The following is a 21,988-nucleotide window of genomic DNA, read 5'->3' as shown; positions in this document are numbered from 1 at the left end:
AATGAAATCCTGCAAAATACATTAAAACAACCTTTAAAGTACTCAGAACTGAAACTCCATGTTCACAATTATTAATGATATACTTAAAATATGACCAGTATCAATTGTGATGACTTGAAATAGGCCATTTTAAAATTTAAAAGAACTACAAACAAGACTACAAAGGCTGTGTATAATTCCGGGTGACACCTTCTGCAAAAGTCACTTTTTCAATTATAAATCAATATCAGTGGTTAAAACATACACATATACTTTTCTGACAGTTTCTAAATCATTACTGACATTGTAACTGAAAAAGAAAATCATTTGTTTTACTTACATGTTAAACTGTCAAATCTTCTTTTGTGCCAGGCACATACCACTGGGAGTTTTACAGGGACATTTCGGGACTCTGCTACTAAGGCACTATATTTCTTAAGCCGTTATGACAGTACATTGTATTTTCTGTTAACTGTCTATTAAAAGTAACAGAAGAAAAAATTATACACTAAATGGTTCATTGTGTCAATATAAAATATTATGTATAAACTGAGTGCTCCGGGTGGCGTGACTATGACAACGTGTTGCATGTCGTATTCGGTATGATTATTGTTATTAATGTAAATATGTTTCAAGACAATATTTTATAACCTAAGTATGTAGTTTCGTAACGGTGAATTATACGTTAAAATATCTTTAAAAAAGATAAAAATAAATAAATAAATAAGAAGATGAATAACCAAAATGATAATCAATTCAGTGGCTAAAACGATAAGTTAATGTACCAATATTATTTATTGTACACCAAATTGGAAGCATACGGTTGCTGAGACATTTTACTTTTTCATCAAAAATATTTCTACTATATTTTTACTAGCTTCCTAGAACTTGTAGTTTGACATTTTTTTTAGGTATATAGAAAATGAAAAAAATAGTGTTTTAATAAGTTTAATGTATATTTTTATTTGACAAAACACAACACTTACCTTCAAAACGGAAATCAGGTTGTCTTTCTCACAAATGATCTAAAGAAGTAAACTAATTCCTGAAAAAAATGTAATGCTGGTTTAAGTATAATGTCGTAGCAGCTGTATGTGCGCATTCATTTCTTTTAATTTAAAGTCTGTAAACAAGCAATTCCTGTAAAAACAGTTATTTGGATGCATTTCAAAAATCTTGCTTATAGAAAGTCTACACAGTAGTGATGACGGAAGATACCGACATATTTATGTGTTTTTTTTCTTGTGAAGTATATATCTAAATGGTCAATATTTTACATTATTATATATTTCTTCCTTGTATATACATTTAATTTTATACCTGCCAAACAAATGATAAACTAAGAAACATAATAAATGTTCATAAACAGCAATTAAGGGACCTACCAATAACACACACTATTTTGAGTACATATTTAGTTGTTTGTTGAGAAAGTGTACTCATTAATTTTCGGTATAAGCGTTTTATTCGCAAAAAAAAATATTGATGTGTTTAATGATGACGTTTTAAGTTGCATACACATGTGTATGTCAAAATGTATACATAACGATTCTTCTGACAAACTTATATTCAATAGTAAACATGAATTCGCAAATGAATATTCTATTGATTCTTAGATCTATATCATATTTATATTTCAACATGATAAACAGCCCAACGTGGAAGCAAAATAATTTATTAAATCTGGTTATCAATCCATTCTGCTTATTATTCTATATCAATTATTCACATCCAATAGCTGCTTTAAAATTATTACACGAGACCAATATATTCTTATATTGGTGGTGTTGGTAGTTTTCACTCTGGATCAAGTGAATTCATCACAGCTCAGTTCAGCCACCGCATTGTTCGCTATTTCGCTAGTAAGTGATAACTTCAGTACACGCCAGAGCAAATGTACAGTTTGAATAATCGTCGAAAGGATTGTATGACCAATCCCAACGAAAGTGAACTGGATCGTCATGGAATCAAACCCGTGCCGCCCGATGCACAATCCAACGCTCTACATATTAAGCTAACCGAACTATATTGATCCCTATATTGGGCACTGTAGCGCCCAATATAATTATCCTATATATGACAGTTAAGCTTGTTTGCCTTTTTCATGTTACATCAACGATAAAAGCCGTTAACAACAAAAGTATCAGAATGCATAGTATCTATGTTGCAGGCTGCATCTTCTATTTGTTTATTTTTAATACTATAATAATAAAATTAAAATTCTAGTTGTCTTTCCAAAGTTGTATAGAGCAAAATAAGACATTTTTTTTAATCTAACGAAAAAATGTCGACAATTATATATTATGAGACCGTCTTCGGACAATTTGTTTTTAACAATGGTTATCAATGAATCAACAATCCAAATGTGTGTCTTATAATTTAGTTATCACCTAAGTACATTTTATTATGTGTTGATATATGCTAATGCAAATAATCATTCAAACTTTAAGAAAGAGAGAGCAAGAGAGGGGGAGATAGGGAGAGCGTGTGTGATAGATTGTCGCAAAAATATCTTTAAGTATGCTTATATTACGTTAACAGTGAACAGTTGACACCGTGTATTAACGCAAACATGTAGTGATAGGACATAGGATTCATTTACACTGCGTAATGACGAAGCTCGCACTGTAAGTTATTATCTTTCTATTTTATTTTCCTTTTAAATTTAGCATTCATTTTCCATAGAAGATTTTAATTGCAATAAGATTTTGATTGAAGGCGCACTGTGTTGATTTTCATGTTATTAATATTAATAGATGCTTTATTGAGTTGTAAAAAGTAATGAAATGTTGCATCTTGAAGTTAAATATGTAAAGTAGGTCAAGATCTTAAGCTTACTTCCCGTTATATACAAAGACGATTTCTTTTATAACCTCAGTATTTAGTGAAATGTCATCGGGTCTGACAGGAGGTTTCACAAAGTTAACCAACTTCCAAAACCATTTCTTTAACCACAAGATTAATGGTTGATATAAGTGATAGCTTACAACTTGTATTTTTATTTCGATGTGACTAGAGAATAAGAAATTCCAAGGAAACATGTATGTTCATTGTTCATTGGCGTAAATTATGTTTTGGGGTTATTTGTGCTTTATAATTTGACCATGATTCGAACCCGCAAACTCCGTTTACTTATATAACTCATACACATACATATGCCCCAGCCTGATTTCATCAGTAGAAATAACACGGATAAAAATGTAACTTTTATGAAGAATAATGTTGATGGCGTCATGACAAGATATGCTCCGTTTATCATAGTCCGTGACGATTTTGTTGATAAATGCAGTTTAAATTGTTAATAACACATGTTTTTCTTTTATTGTGTGAAGTAACTTTCACTGTGTACCTCAGGTGACAACCCAACTGTTTCACTTGCCTGCCAAAAGTGTTGTTTTGTTACATTACAGGTAGATTAATGCAAGCCATATATAAATTGATAATTATTGTTCCAGTATTGTGCTCTAAGAGAGTTACTTTATTTTAAATACTATATTTATTGTTATAAAGTTGTAAACATTTCCCTGAAATCTACAACTTGTTACGCTTTTGTCAGTATATTTCTAAGTAAAAACTATTTATTGTAATTAACATATTGATGAAGCCTAAAAAATGATAAATAAAAACTGACATCCAATTCTGAACAGAAAACTTGATCACCAACAACTGTTTAAGAGAAACGAACACTAGTGATCAGGAAAACTGCAACAATGGAACTGCATCTATAACAAGTAAAATTGCAAGTTCAACAATAACAAATAAACAGAACAATAAACATGAACTTTTATGTTTCCTTCATTTTAGTATCAATTATTTAACATCAAATTACACAGGAAATAGACAAAATTTTAATATTGCATTTGTTCTTGAATTATGTAATTATAGAATTTTGTAAAATGTTATGTTTCGCCTAGACTTAAAAATGGAGGATGGACAACATTCATCAAATTGTAAAAAAAAAAACATATTTGGTTTCAAGTGACGTGTCATATTCTTGTTATTTGTTTGTATAGATAACATTTTAAAGATTTGAGGAAAATGAACAGTCGCTTCAAATTAAACCTGAAACATTGACAATATACTTTCTCCCTTCATTGATGATAGCATATGTAGCATGTACACGATGATCAAGGGATTCTGAATTGCCATAATATAAAGACTTAGGTGCACGGAGTGTTATTTCCCTGTTACCATGTTCACACTGCTGGCTTGAACCCAGGTCAGCATACTGTGCGGCATTTAATAAAAGAGTTTGAAAAAACACTTCAAGTCTTGATCGAAGGTTTTCATCTTTCAAAGGGATCTTATATGGCAGGCTTCTGTGGGAGTACTTCTAACCAGGCTTTCTTTTATATCCACAAAATCTGGACTGATCCCCAAACTGATGTAGAATAACTGCCTTTAGATTGTCCTCCATTCCAACTGAATCACCTAGGTTTTTGGAAAATACATATTTCAGGCATTTCTGAATGTGAATAATAACCTGTTTGCTCAACGTAATTCCTTTCTCTGAAGCCAATTGATATAATCGCTTTCCAACATTTTTCACGATGTGATTTTTTATCAAAACGTTTCTTCAGTGTTAAATTTAAGACGAGCTATTAGTGTGTTGTCCCCATCACCTTCGAGGTATTCTACAGGTGTACCTTGTTCTATGAGTTATTTAACACCCTGCTCGCCACTTACACTTTTCATGAGTTTGACACTTCCACTGTGTGTATGAACACACCTATGTTTTCTTACTTGTTGACCCAATCTATTACGTTTCCCCCATTTACATTTTCCACACGTACGGTGGCTTACTTTTGTCTTTAAAACTTTCGATCCATACTTTGCTTTTCCCATGAAGAAAGTGTGGGCTGCATGATAAAATTCAGCAAATATATTATGAGTTCATCTAACTTAATTAAGAAATCAAGATATATTGTAAAAAAAACAACAACAAAAAACACACATACACACCAAACTAACAAGATAGTGTGCATACTGTGGAAATGACAGCCAGGTCAGAGCTCAAAGTGAAAACAAGAGTAATTCAAATAACCATAAGAATTGTTTTTCCTAAATGCCACAGTTTGAAAGAACTATAATGACTAACCAGTCTTACTTTTATGGAGACGGCCCACTGAATTTTCGTACTATATATCATATATTAAATCCATCAAATTTAAGGCTTAATTCTGGACAAAGCATACTCGGTACCGGAACTTCATGGCCATTTCTTTAAACACAAATGCAGTCCAAGTAAATTGAGCACAAAAAATACATTAGCACTTGGAGTTTTTCTGCAGCTTTTAATTTCTTTAATCACTATAGAATATTCCAAAGAGTAACTGATGTGTATTCTTGTGCATAGTGCCTCTTGAAACCCTCCAACCAGAAATGAAATCCTGCAAAATACATTTAAACAACCTTTAAAGTACTCAGAACTGAAACTCCATGTTCACAATTATTAAAGATATACTTAAAATATGACCAGTATCAATTGTGATGACTTGAAATAGACCATTTTAAAATTTAAAAGAACTACAAACAAGACTACAAAGGCTGTGTATAATTCCGTACCGGGGTAACACCTTCTGCAAAAGTCACTTTTCAATTATAAATCAATATCAGTGGTTAAAACATACACATATACTTTTCTAACAGTTTCTAAATTATTACTGACATGGTAACTGAAAAAGAAAATCATTTGTTTTACTTACATGTTAAACTGTCAAATCTTCTTTTGTGCCAGGCACATACCACTGGGAGTTTTACAGGGACATTTCGGGACTCTGCTACTAAGGCACTATACTTCTTAAGCCGTTATGACAGTACATTGTATTTTCTGTTAACTGTCTATTAAAAGTAACAGAAGAAAAATTTATACACTAAATGGTTCATTGTGTCAATATAAAATATTATGTATAAACTGAGTGCTCCGGGTGGCGTTACTATGACAACGTGTTGCATGTCGTAGCCTGGAACCCCGTTGTATCGATCTATTTACCCATAAATCACAACTGCAGTTAAAAAATTTAAATTTCCCTGAATCTTTATTTTGTATAATTTATTTTGATTCTTTTGTCATAAATATTACATGGCAAACATCACTGATATAAAGTTTTAGCTTTGGAATATACGGATATTTACAGACATGTCAAACAGGTTGAAGAATTAGGTCACGCCATTATATCGATGCATTGTGAGAATCGCTCAGTTAATCAAAGTTTTGGAAGTCTGACCCATCTTTATGCTAGATTTTTCAGTCAATTAGAATCAAAGATGTCTGTTTTAAAATGTCAGCATAAATTTAGGGACTTTCAACAGACAGTAAATGTGTTTTTCATAAGAACACACTATTTATAAGTCTATTTATCATCTACAAAGTCTGACGGTACTGGAAATATGTTTTTGACGTTTTTTACGGCACAAAACAAATGCGAAAGATTTTCGTGACACTGTTGTAAATATTAGCAATCAGTAGCTAGTTCATTTTCAAAAAAATCTAAAGATTTGTAAATAGATCGATACAATGAATAGCACGATACAATGGGGTTTCACTATATTCGGTATGATTATTGTTATTAATGTAAATATGTTTCAAGACAATATTTTATAACCTAAGTATGTAGTTTCGTAACGGTGAATTATACGTTAAAATATCTTTAAAAAAGATAAAAATAAATAAATAAATAAGAAGATAAATAAATAAAATGAAAATCAATTCAGTGGCTAAAACGATAAGTAAATGTACCAATATTTTTTATTGTACACCAAATTGGAAGCATACGGTTGCTGAGACATTTTACTTTTTCATCAAAAATATTTCTACTATATTTTTACTAGCTTCCTAGAACTTGTAGTTTGACATTTTGTTTAGGTATATAGAAAATGAAAATAAATAGTGTTTTAATAAGTTTAATGTACATTTCTATTTGACAAAACACAATACTTACCTTCAAAACGGAAATCAGGTTGTCTTTCTCACAAAAGATCTAAAGAAGTAAACTAATTCCTGCAAAAAATGTAATGCTGGTTTAAGTATAATGTCGTAGCAGCTGTATGTGCACATTCATTTCTTTTAATTTAAAGTCTATAAACAAGCAATTCCTGTAAAAACAGTTATTTGGATGCATTTCAAAAATCTTGCTTATAGAAAAGTATACACAGTAGTGATGACGGAAGTTACCGATATATTTATGTTGTTCTTTTTTTCTTGTGAACTATATATCTAAATGGTCAATATTTTACATTATTATATATTTCTTCCTTGTATATACATTTAATTTTATATCTGCCAAACAAATGATCAACTAAGAAACATAATAAAAGTTCATAAACAGCAATTAAGGGACCTACCAATAACACACACTATTTTGAGTACATATTTAGTTGTTTGTTGAGAAAGTGTACTCATTAATTTTCGGTATAAGTGTTTTATTCGCAAAAAAAAATATTGATGTGTTTAATGATGACGTTTTAAGTTGCATACACATGTGTATGTCTAAATGTATGATTAAATTTACATAACGATTCTTCTGACAAACTTATATTCAATAGTAAACATTAATTTGCAAATGGATATTCTATTGATTCTTACATCTATATCATATTTATATTTTAACATGATAAACAGACCAACGTGGAAGCAAAATAATTGATTAAATCTGGTTATCAATCCATTCTGCTTATTATTCTATATCAATTATTCACATCCAATAGCTGCTTTTAAATTATTACACGAGACCAATATATTCTTATATTGGTGGTGTTGGTAGTTTTCACTCTAGATCAAGGCAGAAAGTCACATTGAATTCATCACAGCTCAGTTCAGCCACCGCATTGTTCCTGGGCAGGCTATTTCGCTAGTAAGTGATAACTTCAGTACACGCCAGAGCAAATGTACAGTTTGAATAACCGTCGAAAGGATTGTATGACCAATCCCAACGAAAGTGAACTGGATCGTCATGGAATCAAACCCGTGCCGCCCGATGCACAATCCAACGCTCTACATATTAAGCTAACCGAACTATATTGATCCCTATATTGGGCACTGTAGCGCCCAATATAATTATCCTATATATGACAGTTAAGCTTGTTTGCCTTTTTCATGTAACATCAACGATAAAAGCCGTTAACAACAAAAGTATCAGAATGCATAGTATTTATGTTGCAGGCTGCATCTTCTATTTGTTCATTTTTAATACTATAATAATAAAATAAAAATTCTAGTTGTCTTTCCAAAGTTGTATAGAGCAAAATAAGACATTTTTTTTAATCTAACGAAAAAATGTCGACAATAATATATTATGAGACCGTCTTCGGACAATTTGTTTTTTAAGTATGGTTATCAATGAATCAACAATCCAAATGTGTGTCTTATAATTTAGTTATCACCTAAGTACATTTTATTATGTGTTGATATATGCTAATGCAAATAATCATTCAAACTTTAAGAAAGAGAGAGCAAGAGAGGGGGAGATAGGGAGAGCGTGTGTGATAGATTGTCGCAAAAATATCTTTAAGTATGCTTATATTACGTTAACAGTGAACAGTTGACACCGTGCATTAACGCAAACATGTAGTGATAGGACATAGGATTCATTTACACTGCGTAATGACGAAGCTCGCACTGTAAGTTATTATCTTTCTATTTTATTTTCCTTTTAAATTTAGCATTCATTTTCCATAGAAGATTTTAATTGCAATAAGATTTTGATTGAAGGCGCACTGTGTTGATTTTCTTGTTATTAATATTAATAGATGCTTTATTGAGTTGTAAAAAATAATGAAATGTTGCATCTTAAAGTTAAATATGTAAAGTAGGTCAAGATCTTAAGCTTACTTCCCGTTATATACAAAGACGATAATTTTTATAACCTCAGTATTTTAGTGAAATGTTAACGGGTCTGACAGGAGGTTTCACAAAGCTAACCCACTTTCAAAATCATTTCTTTAACCACAAGATTAATGGTTGATATAAGCGACAACTTACAACTTGTATTTTTAATTCGATGTGACTAGAGAATAAGAAATTCCAAGGAAACATGTATGTTCATTGTTCATTTGCGTAAATTATGTTTTGGGGTAATTTGTGCTTTATGATTTGACCAGGATTCGAACCCGCAAACTCCGTTTACTTATTTAACTCATACACATACATATGCCCCAGCCTGATTTCATCAGTAGAAATAACACGGATAAAAATATAACTTTTATGAAGAATAATGTTGATGGCGTCATGACTAGATATCGATCAACACAGAAATGCGTCGTTTCAATTGATTTATTGTATTTCTTATCAAGAGACCTTTTGTACAATAGTGAAAAAAGCTATAGAATACCATCTAATATACATTATTCTTATTATCTGACATCTTTTAGAAATAAGTATAAAAACATATCTTGCAGATCAAATAAATATCTTCATGACTCTGTCATTATGTCTAATGATATAATACTTAATCAATTTGCAAATAAATTTTTTATATATGATATTTAATATCTTAAAGGAGCGTTTGTCCAAAAAAGAAAGTTATAGGTTAACATCTTAAGGGAAAAGTTGTTATTGTTTTATGATGCTTTGTGTTTGTTTTTCAATATAATGTATAATGTGTTACAAATAATGGAGAGAAACTAATTCTACATTATTTTCATTATTGAACATATGGAAATAATATTGTGGCAAATTGTCTTTTGCTACGATCATGATCATCAACGCTTAATATTGACTAAAAGAGAAAAAATAGTGCAAGAGAACAAAATTAAATACATTTAAAACATATTGTTAAAAAGTCCTGAAATTCAATATGGAGTTGATATAAGAACTATTTCCCGGGGAATATATCCTTAGAGGATGATATTCAACCAGAACACATATTGAGTGTTTTAAAGTGAAGGATATATTTAAGTATAATAAAAGTAAATAAAATATGTAAGATAATCAAAATGGGCATACACAAACACCATAAATTACATTTTTATTACGAAAACAGGAAAATAACCACTCAGCCACGGACGCTGCTTATGTAGATTACATAGTTAATATTTTCATTGTTTTGATGTGTTTACCTTAGTTAACACCTGTTTTACTTTACTTTCAGAAATGAGTGGAAATACGTGATTGGTATTGCAATATTAGCCACACTGCTGATGGCATATATGTTCACAGATACTTTAAAATACAACTTCCATATTCGATTACTTCCGGCAGTAGCGGTAAAATGGAAACCAGAATTGAAGTAAGACATTAGAATCTTACGAGAAAATGTCATTTAAAGTTATAATTCATACATGCAATGATGATATTATTTTACGCCGCTTCACCTATAAAGCAAAGACACTTAATGCTTAAACACCTGTTTCCCTGTTCTAATATCTTTAGCGAGCGTTGCTGGTTGATAAATACTAGAGCTCATTTATTAAGATCTGTCAAATTTTACATTATAAAAAGGAAATGACAGCTTGTCAGTGTAAAAGCGAGACTGACAGACAAGGGCAAATATAAATATGCGCTACCCCCTTAAGTGGACCCCAAACAAAAAAGAGTATATTTCCGTGGCACATTATATGACGTCGCGTCTATGAGTTTTAGATACTACTTATCAAATGTTATCCCAAATTTGTTCTTTTATCTCAATGACATTATGAGAAGTTGTTCTTGTTTGTAGTTTAAAGCGTTTCTCTTATGACGTGAGTGACCCACGCGATGCAAGGTTTTATAACATTATACTGGAGGAAGAAGCTCTCAAAATAAAACCATGCACGGATGAAAATCTGTCGGCATCGGTAAAGCATACGTCTCTGTCTTTTATAGGTGCGTACTATTTCGAATAAATCATCAATTTACGATTTTAATTTGCAAAAGGTAAAGACAGTCCGAGCTATATGATCAGTATATTATACACCTTTTATTGAATATAAATAATAACGACCAAAATGGAATGGTGATTTAAATCACTTCGTTGTTGCTGTGTCGTTTGGTTGAGAATCATTTAATAATCATCGTATGAACTTGTTTTCTTAAACTGATCCTAAGGATGGCAGGTCTTTGGTATGGTCGATCAGACTTCTTGAATATTAGATTATTTCAAAATTGTCATGCAAATTTCTCTGTATTTATTTATTGAAATATTAATAAGATATGAAAGTACACTTGAAGTCAAACCGTCTTTATACGTTAAAATATTACTTTAAATTTTAAATAAGAATAAACTGGGAATAAAGTTGAATTGGACGTCTATAAAAATCTAAATTGTACATGTATTTAACAACTTTGTAGAATATAAAGACCAACCATACAATATTGGTGATGGAATCACCATTCTTGTTACAATGAAGGATGGATATGGTAAACGAATAATTTTTGGAGGAGATCATTTGAGAGCAACGATTGAGAACAAAGAATTGCAAGCATCCGCCCCCTGTATGGTCACCGACAATATGAATGGTACTCATTCTGTAATATGTGAGGCATTTTGGTCAGGAATGTCTTCAATAATCGTAGTTCTTGCTTATCCAAGAGAAATAATTGCGACAAATTACCGTATAAGGACTCAGGTAGGTGTCTAATAGTAGCAATATGATATTTTTGAAGTAGGAGAATGGTAATAGTCAGCGCCCGTTTTTCAATCCCGCATTTATGTCCGGTGTGATACTCGAAAAGCATAAGATATAAAAACTGAAAACTTCATGGGTGAATAAATATCATTAAGGGAGAGTGCAGTGTATAAGAATAATATCTTTTTTCTTCGGAAATCTTCAGTGATTAACCATTTGATTAAAAAAAAAATATAATTGTCAGATGCATTACTCAAAAAGTATTTAAGATATCAACTTAAAACTACAATGGCAAATATATTTTATTAAGAATAGGTGCAATTCACAAGCAAATATAATAATTCTACCGTTCATAGTTTTTTAGTTAATGTCCTTTTTATTTTGCATTATTTATATATGCACGGATTATAACTTTCTAATCATATGTCATAAAACAAGAATAAACACAGTGTGTTGATCATTTTTTAATTTCAGTTTCATAGGTGATGTTACAAAATTATGGAATTCATGTTCGTATTTTGAAATTTTACACATTTCTATGTAAAATGTTATTATATTTCTTCGACTGTATATGTAAACATAAAACAAGAACAGAACAGAACAGAATATTTCTTTTGACTTAAGCATATACAGCTTATCATCAATCATGAAAATATGATACATGTACATTCATTCGCAGGCAAATGAAAATAGCAAAACAGGTTGTCAGTTGCATAGAAGAAAAATAATATACAATGTAATCAGTAAGCATAAAATCAAATTGGCAAATATATATTACACACAACAAGGCATAAACATGAATGGAATTGAGAATAAAAATATGCGGATGATGCAACCTTTCTAACTGATGGGTCAAAAGAATCTTTCGAAACAAAATTAAACTAAAAGAAATATCACATCTTAAAAGAAGGATCTCTAAGTCACTCCAAAACTAAACACTGCCGAAATCGAAATTTCCAATGGACTTCTGACAGTGCAAAATCTGTACATGATATTTTGTACAAACTCTCTAATGACGTAATTAATCCACTTGATATTTGGATAATATATTTTTCTTTTGCTGAAGGAAGTTTCTCGGGAGTCGGGGGTTGAAGTGGCGGGGCGGCTTAAGTATTGACGAGAGAGCAGAGTAACAGGACTGCCAGTCGCAATATACTTTTTATTTCTTTGAATTATTTTTTAAAATAGTATACTATCGCACGATTTTTTTGAAAAGCAAGATTGCATTCGTGAAAACTGCTATGCCACCGCATTAAAACAACACTAAATGGTAGTGTTAGGACAGAATATATATATATTTTTTTTTTGTTTCTATACAATTGAACTTTGCCATAATGTAGTTGAATCTAGTGACTTTGGTGGTCATGGTCATATTTCAGCCTGTCAAATGAAAGACAATATGCAGATGTGTCTAATGTTCAGTTACAAAGGCCATAATTATTGCAAAAATTGATTCAAAGTAAAAGTATTCCTACTTGGCAAAAATTTAGGTATTTACTGTATTGCATATATAACTGTATTAATCTTCGAAATACACATAATTATTTTTTCAATAAAGCATTACATATTTCTCCAAAATAATAATAATAATAAAAAATACAATTCAAAATCATCATTAAATACATGGTTTGAATCATTATGCTCAAAATATTTCATTATTACCCTTGCAAAGTTAAAATCTCTCTTGCTAGATGTCATGACATCTAATTATTTCATAAAATTTTCTTAAAAGCAACCATTTCTCTTTCTAGAGGTCATGTCCTTTACACTAACTTCAGCTCTGTCTTTGTAAAATTTAAAATGTTTCAACTACAATTCCTGAAAATCATCAACGAAAGTGCACTAAGCTTAAGATTTTAAGCTCCGCTGTGTATTGGACTGATTTTATTACAATTGTTTCAATGCATAATACTTTATATATACATCCTCCGTAAATGATGCCTCTATTAAAGATATTCGCGTACATGTTTGTAACAAGCAACATGTGCAAGCATGTCTAGTTTTTCCTAGTAAGATTTACATGTTTTTCCAACAAAATGCTCATAAGTGAGTGAGGCGTAAAAACACTTTAAGAAGTATTTATCGAGGCACTTTATGCTTGAACGTATTAATAGACAAATAAAATACAAACCCTGAAAATAAAGTATTAATTTAAAGAAATATATGCATGTAACCTGTGCAAAATGTCTTAAAAATAAGACGGAGAAAGATTCAATTTTCATCACTTTTCTGCTACAAGTACAAATGTTGCTGCAATGCAGCAATTGGGAAGCTTCGCGCAAAAAAATGCGCTCATTATACATACCTTACCAAATTATTCCTACGCACAGGCCATGTTATATTCAGACTAAGTACCATTGTACATTATTGTGGATGTTGTGTAAATCTTTTCTTTTTGCATAATTATACTTATTGTTTGAGAGGGGCCAGGTATCAAATTAAAAAAATGCTTTCACTGATGTATGCCTGGTAAGGAAAGTAATTCCAATACAAACAAGACTTACAAGACTTGTAAATGTAATGTGACATGACAGTAGTGCAACATTGTTCTGTTAGTGTTACTACTGTAGTCAATAATAATAGATGATAACAAATATCAAAGCATGTACATTTCATTTTCCCCTATAATGGTACTCATTTTCTATAAATATCAACAACAAATCATTGTAAGAGTAATAATATCTGTCATATGCTGCGGTTCGGACCGGAATGTCCGTCCCGAGGGGACCCTGACATGGGCGGATTCCCGAGAGACGAATATTCTGATCCGAACCGCAATCATATGTCAGATATTTGTCTTGCATATTCTGCAATATTATTTCATATCTAAAATGGTTTACCTAAATAAGATATTTGTTTTATGGAAATTAATGAAATTTCATCCATAACTGTTTTCTTACAATAGCGTATGAATTTACAAAATTAATAACAACGTCGAAATGACGTCATCCATTATTATTCATTAAAGGGGCTAAAATGACGTTGTTGTATCGCACGCGACTCATCTGGCACCCCCATGCCAGATGAAATTTCCGGCAAAGGTAAAACTCAAGAAAACGACAGTCTGATATGCAAGAAATATAAAAATCCTTATATAAATAAACCAAAACAAAAACTTTAATCAACTTTTGTTTCAATATGTCCTTACATATATCGTGGCAAATGATATATCATGATATAACAAGAAAAGCATTGACGCAAAGCATCAAAAGGAGTCTAAGCAAGAAATGCAGGAAATGAGGATGAACAAGTAGACATCTGATATCTAGATATTCTTATAAAGTTTTCAATGGTTAATTGGATTTTACCAGAATTTTATATCGTAGATAATTGGGAGGACAAAATACCTTATTACCTGATACCTTATATCAATTTATTTTGGTATTTTTTACTGTTTTCTGAAATTCCTAAAACGTCTACGTTCGCGAACTTTTGACCGGTCAATAGTTTCGACTGTTTCCCTAGCGTGCTCTGACGTCATAGAGGATACCCCCTTGGAGCGTCATAAACCTGACGTGACGTGACGTAGTTAAAAAAGATTGTTAGATTCGAAAAGTTTAAATTATTTAAAATACTGAAAGTAGAACACACACTGGAATGAACAAATAGGATGAATTTCAAAAATACCAAATTCAGGATTTTTTGTTTGTTATACACGTTATATCGTGAAACATTATTTATCAATATAATGGAAGACTGTTACCTGAGTTTTAGATAGGTATGAGGAAATTCAGTAATATTATGTTCGTGCGAGTCAAAGAAATAAAAGCTACTTGACATTGGTAATAAATAAAGAGCTATTGTTAATAATTTTATTGGGAGGAGATTTACGCTCCCTTCGCAGCTTACTGAATACACTCCCGTTACTTCAGACCGCTGCTGTAATACCCGTCGATTCGTGATATTGACCTTTACAGTGAACTTTGAACGACCAATGAAAGTTTTCCAAATTCCAAATCGCCCTAAAACCTATACGCATTTTCATTGGTTGAAACAGATGACGTGTGTGCAACATTATAAATAGACGGGTATTTTCCAATAATTTTATAAACAAAATGGCGACTGTTAACAACTCAACTTTCGATAAGCTTTCAAAACGGTTCAATTATGGATTTATTAAACCCTTTCAAAAGGCAGTGATATAATCAATCATTGAGCAGAACAATAACACATTTGTATGTGCAAAGACAGGATCGGGAAAGTCCCTGTGTTTTCAAGGGTTAGCATATTTATGTAGCGAACTTTGTGTGAAGGAAAACCCAATTGTTTTGGTAACTTCGCCGTTAATTTCACTGATGGAGACACAAGTCCAGGAATTATTAGATAGACAGATTTCTGCCACATACATTGGGAAGGATTCCAGCGAAAATGGTGATATTCGTAGAGGAAAATATTCGTATGTCTACTCTAACCCAGAATATGTAACATCGGGTGTGTGGAGAGATATGCTGAGGAATTCCATTTACAGAAAAAATCTAGTCTGTATTGTGTTTGACGAAGTACGCACTGCTGTGTCATGGTATGTTTTCTTTATTCATTGTTCTTTTGACAAGTAAGAAACATGCTTTTCATTAAATTCTACCATAATTTGATGTCAAATTTTGGTCAAAGGGTGTGAATCGGTGTTCGAAATTAGCAGTACTTAGCCCCTAACTTCTCAATTTTTCCCAATTTTTCCTGGGGCTACCAACTTTTCAAAGTAACAAGCCCGACCAGGCAACTGTATTTTCAGAGGCAATATCTTTTCGGAAGTGGCTAGCCATACGGCTAGACAATACAGTGTGCTAGTCATACATAACAACATACGGCTATAACTTTTATCTAGCCGTACGGCTAGCCACTTTATATCTTATTTTCTATTTGTTGAAAGCTTTATATTGTTAAAAAGCTTTTGCATCAACTAGGCAGGTGTCAACTCAGCCCAGTATTATCATGTTAATTTGTATCATTTTTATCTCAACATTTATTTCATTTATAGAAACAATACTGATATATTGTTGATATTTTTCTCCAAATTTCTGTCTATCAATTATGGATACTGTATCGACACATTAAAAAATTATGATTTTGACATAATAATTAAATGTCAAGAAATTAGGAAAATTCACCCAAAAAAGGTGACCATGTCTAACAATATCTGTTAATTGTTACAAGTGCTACATCATCTGTACATGTCATAGGGTGAGAAAAATGCAGTCTGACCCTGGACCCTCTACCAACTGAAATATCCTGCTGCGTTCACATTTTCTCAGTGCAGCTGGAAACAGTTCTGAAACATGATATACATGATTGTACTCCTCAGTTTTTGAAGTTTTTCTCATGTTACAGAGCAATGTGAATTAAATTCTGGGATATAAGCATTCAATGCACCAAAAGTCACAGGTTGAGAAAAAATAGATGGCCGGGACTCGAACCAGGGACCTTTGAAACATGTTGCCAGCGCCCTACCAATAGTCCTGTCCATCTGCTCACACATTTTCTCTCCTGAACAGTGAACATTTCTGAACTTTGACATTTATTTACTTGCTTTAAAGGCACATTATGCGTCAGAAATGCTATCATTTTTATTTCTCAAAATTTTAAATATTTGGTGTCTTCTTACAAGTTCCTCAAAAAATACTTATTTGCCATATAAATGAACTATCTTTGCATCTTTTGCTTTGCTGGCAATTGATATAATTATAATGAATTAGTATTTTGTATGGAAGTCAAAATATTATTTGTTTACATTTTGCTACCTTGACGACACATTACAATCAGCACTACTTTCTTCAGCTGTTAAATATCGTAATGTTCTAAATCCATTACTTAAACATTATTAAACATATGTTTTACATTTCTAAAAAATTTTTAAAAAAGGATTTCTGAGGCATAATGTGCCTTTAAAACTAAATATTATCTTAATATGAATAAATAAATATATATGTGATATATAGAATATAATGAATAAGTACAAACTGCTGATCATTTTGCAAAATAAAACATATTAAAGCAAGCTTTAAAAGATACATTTTTATACATAAATATACATATTACACTTATTCATGTGATGTCAACCTGGATGTTGTGGTCACCTGTTCATAATTTTGTTTAGCTCAATTCCCTTACTGGTCACTACAGACAGGTTTGACTGTAAGTTAATATTAGTACAGGACATATAAATGTTTGTATAGAGTGTTTTTTGTCTGTGGCTTCCTGAAGAGAAAAATATAGCAGGATAAAAGGGAAATCCTGAAATCAAAGTCTTACATCTGAGATCAAGATAATTAATTTACACACTAATTTTATAAAATTTTCATTTCAATTTAACATGCATGGCACATAGCCGAGACTATCTTACAAGTTATATATAGGGACAGCTTTCAGTAAGATGTACATGTATGACTTTCTGTTATAAGTCAGCTGCTGTTATGGAGAAGGCTGTACACAGTGCATTTCTGGGGAAATAGCATTTTTATGGGATAATATATATCAAAATATACCAGTAACCTATTTTGGACTTTGGGAAATAACCTTTATTTAAATATTGGGGAAAATCACTGATCAGTATAAAATAATCTTATGATGTACATGTGTATATAATATTGTCATAATGTAATTTGTCTAGGAGTGAATGGGAAAACTTCTTTCTAATTACTTATACTATGAATATGTCATAAATTGGAAGATATGCATTTCAAATTGAATGTGCTGGTAGTTTTAAACAATGGTTTGCAAGTTTTAAATGGCTAACCTTTTTACCTCTGCATTTCCATTAATGTTTTTAAACTTTGGCATTAGGAATAAGATGGTCATACCTTAACTGATAAAATCAAAGAAAAATATACATTCAGAGCCTATGTATCACCTCAGGCTTCTGATACAGAACCGTTTGTATATACAAACATGAATGAAATGGTGAGTTTGTATATAACCATTTCCATATCTCAAGGCAATGTCTTTCTTAGAGGATAACTAATAACAATTTGTAAAAGTGAACTGATAATGGGTATCCTACTTTTTTGATGGATTAGGATACAGCTGTGTTGTGTGTCATGGGCCATATTTAAACAATAACTTTAAAAAAGTTACATTATTTTTTTGTTTTGCCTGGCAAATTTATTTCTGCATAATAGTGCATCGCATGTGTTAAACAAGTCAATAGCTGGAAGGTTATACATATAGGAGTAAAGGAGTAACACCTACAAAAACTGTATTGTCATAAAATCCATAGGTCAAATATGTATATGAGCCGTGTCACGACAAAACCAACATAATGGGTTTGAGACCAGCATGGATCCAGACCAGACTGCGGCTCATAAATTATATATATGTTGTATGCATTCTGTATGGAGATACATTATTGAAACATCTGGATGTCTGAAGTATGGGGCCATACTGTAGTTTCAGAGACTTTAAATTACTTATTTATTATTACTTCATGACTTTAGTACACATTTTTGATTGAATGATTTAATGTATGTTATTTATGAGATCTTGTCACTGTCACTATTACAAATGTATGGTATTTTTTAAACATCTTTAAATCAGATAAATTTGTCATTGATTCAGTCCAGTCTGACACATGTCAACAATTATAACTGTATCAACAATATATTGAGTATTATTATGCCCCATCATATATATATGTATTTTTTTTTTTGGGGGGGGGGGGTGGTATTGTAATCTGTCTGGTCTGGTCTAATTTCAGAGATCATTACATAGAGGATATTCAAGTTTTTTCTATAAATACATGATTTATTTTCATCGAGTGGTATGAAAATAAATATTTCATGAGTGGCGGTAGCCACGAGTGAAATATGGTAATTTTCATGCCACAAGATGAAAATAAATCATGTATTTATAGAAAAAACTTGAATTTTCTGTTTATTATATACATATTACTCTTTTTTGACATTAAAATTTGAAAGACTTTCCCTTAAATTTTGTGTACAGGCAGAATTTAAAAGAAAGTAGTCCGGCAAGACACCAGTGAAAATACGGAAAATATGTTTCACTGCAGTGAAAAATAAATTTTTACAGTGAAAATACGGAAAATGAAAATACACATTTTATTTCATCAATATTTCTCAATATTTCATTTGTAAGTATATAATAAAGATATTTATTTTATATATGTCATGTTTAAACAGTTTTATATTAACAACAATAGGAAAATGCAGCTTGACATAATTTTGCCCCTTTTTAAAACAGAAAATTTCCAATTCTTGAATGTCACCGGAACCAATATTGATATGAACTTCAAAATTTCATTGCAGCATTGCAGTGTTATTTTAGCATGGATAACTGGATAAAGCTATAATACAATATCATAAAAAAAAATTCACACCTGCGGGTCAGCGCAAAACCTGTGTCTGGAGCGTAACTTCTACAAGAGTGGGGGGATTTTAATATAAGTTGGGAAAAATATTTTCAATAGAATGGTGGAGTGTCTGCTGCAAATGTCAAGGTCACACTAGGGGTCAAAGTTCAAATAACAAGAAAGAAACACATTAATTTACTAGTATAACTTAATATATATACATGTACATGTATGTATACATGGATGGATTTTAATATAGCTTAGTACAAATGTTATCCTTGTTAAGTAGAGTTGTCTCGTGCAAAATGAAGGTAAAGGTCACATGAAGTCAAAGGTCAAATATAAATATAAAAAAAATTCTGGTCTGTATCTTGCTCATTCTTTGAAAGATTACAAAAATAATTTGATACAAATGTTCACCATGATGGGATGGTGTGTCTTACACAAAACATTGGCCAATAAATTTAAGAAATAAGTCTATTCCTGAACGTTATATTTCACGCTCTTCGTTATTAAATAATTTTAACCATTTATAAGCAGCATTAAATACAAAGCAATAAAGAATGAGCAATTTTGAATAATGTAATACCCAAGATTTTGGAATAAAAATAACATTCACTAAATACATGTAGCCAATTTGCTACAATATTGGCTGATGTTAGAATTTTTTGGCACGAAAACATTGTGAATATACATGTATGCTTTCACATTTTTTTACTATGTTTTGTCATCACTTCTATGAAACTTGTAAATTGACAAAAAGTCCATTCAGCAATGACGGAATAGTTTTAAACATGTTCTTTTTACAAGGCTTGCTTCAGTTAATTTTTCTATTTAAATGAAATTATATGTTAACATTTTATTGATTTGTAAAAAAAAAAATTTTTGATAATAAATTGACAATGAAAATTAAAAAAACAACATTATTTTATTTTTATCGATGGTAGCTCCTACTTTAAATGGCACTGTTGGGAAGTGGTCGTGCCACCATGTACTTCTACTGAAATAATTAATTTGACTGGATTAGAAAATATGTTTGAATTTAGTAACCAATTGTAACATTTTATACAGTACTGTTTCATTTTACAGGGGCTTAGACAAAACAGATGAAGAGGCATTTCGCCCAGAGTTTGCAAGGGTTGGAGAACTCCGATCTATGATATCAAATATTCCTATGCTGGCACTGACTGCCACAACAAATCCACCGGTTCGAGCGAAAATACAACGTTTGCTTGCTATGAAAACACCACTTGAGATAGTTGAATCCCAATACAGAGAAAACATTATAATATCAGTGATTAAAGTACCAGTGCAACTAGAAGCAGCATTCAAGTGGATTGTTGATTTGATGAACAGAGATCAAAAAAAATTGTATGAAAGTTATTTTTTACTGTAAGATAATTCAAGATTGTTCAAAATTGTACATGTACTTTACAGATGAAGTCAAGGATAGAGAATTGTTTGACATGTATCATTCAAGAACTACTGATAAGGTAAAATTCAAATTCTTTCCACAATTAAAGAGCCAAGCAGCACTCTACGGATCATCATAGCTACAAAAGCTGTTGGAATGGGGTTAAACTTTCAATCAAACCATGTCATACATTATGGACCACCATCCGAATATGATGCATACCTTCAGCAGATTGGTAGAGTTGGCCGTGACGGATCAGTGTCTCATGCAATGCTATTGTATCACTCACAGCAATTGAGAAAGGTTTCGCCAGAAATGTTGAGTTTTGTTAAAGGAGACAATTGCAGAAGAAAAATTCTACGTCAGCTGTATGGTGACAAAAAACTGTTGAAGGTTGCAGATGTTGTGATGTTTGTAAACAAGACTGGAAACTGTATGGAATGTGCAAATCCATTTAAACTTAATATTGAGGGAGCAGAAGCAGAATCGGGATAAGAACGCTATGTTTCAGATGAAGATAGTCACCGGGTAGAGATAAATTTGTTGTCATTGAAGAATGAACTTGACAGGGAAGGATCTAGGTACAGTACAATTGGAAGCCATGGACTAACTAACAGTTGTATTAAATTATTGGTTGAAAAAGCAGCTTACATTTTTGATGTTGATACCATACTTGACAGTTTTGGAATTTTTCACAAAGATCTGGCACAAAAGATCTTAAGTGTATATTCAGCTGTGTTTGGTGATAC

At 31.4% G+C, this 21,988-nt stretch overlaps 2 protein-coding genes across 2 annotated transcripts in view; both read left to right on the top strand.

Moving 5' to 3' along the window:
* Window positions 1-8,417: 8,417 nt before the first annotated feature.
* The window catches only part of LOC132723445 (NXPE family member 1-like), a 55,436-nt gene continuing 41,865 nt past the window's right edge, over window positions 8,418-21,988 (top strand). Inside the window, exons 1-4 of the mRNA XM_060708169.1 lie at window positions 8,418-8,598; window positions 10,068-10,205; window positions 10,635-10,780; window positions 11,246-11,523. Coding sequence (XP_060564152.1) covers window positions 8,582-8,598; window positions 10,068-10,205; window positions 10,635-10,780; window positions 11,246-11,523 — 579 coding nt within the window. The 5' untranslated portion in view covers window positions 8,418-8,581. The remainder of the gene's footprint in view (window positions 8,599-10,067; window positions 10,206-10,634; window positions 10,781-11,245; window positions 11,524-21,988) is intronic.
* Window positions 13,714-21,499, top strand: LOC132723446 (bifunctional 3'-5' exonuclease/ATP-dependent helicase WRN-like). Its single transcript, XM_060708170.1, has 2 exons — window positions 13,714-16,042; window positions 20,915-21,499. Exons 1-2 carry the CDS (start codon window positions 15,819-15,821, stop codon window positions 21,219-21,221), a joined length of 531 nt encoding a protein of 176 aa, XP_060564153.1. The 5' UTR covers window positions 13,714-15,818; the 3' UTR covers window positions 21,222-21,499.

The sequence above is a fragment of the Ruditapes philippinarum genome, unplaced genomic scaffold (assembly GCF_026571515.1).
Source record: "Ruditapes philippinarum isolate M1 unplaced genomic scaffold, ASM2657151v2 ctg5965_1_1_1_1, whole genome shotgun sequence".
Taxonomy (NCBI): Eukaryota; Metazoa; Mollusca; class Bivalvia; order Venerida; family Veneridae; genus Ruditapes; species Ruditapes philippinarum.
This window is presented reverse-complemented; position numbering and strand designations above follow the sequence as displayed.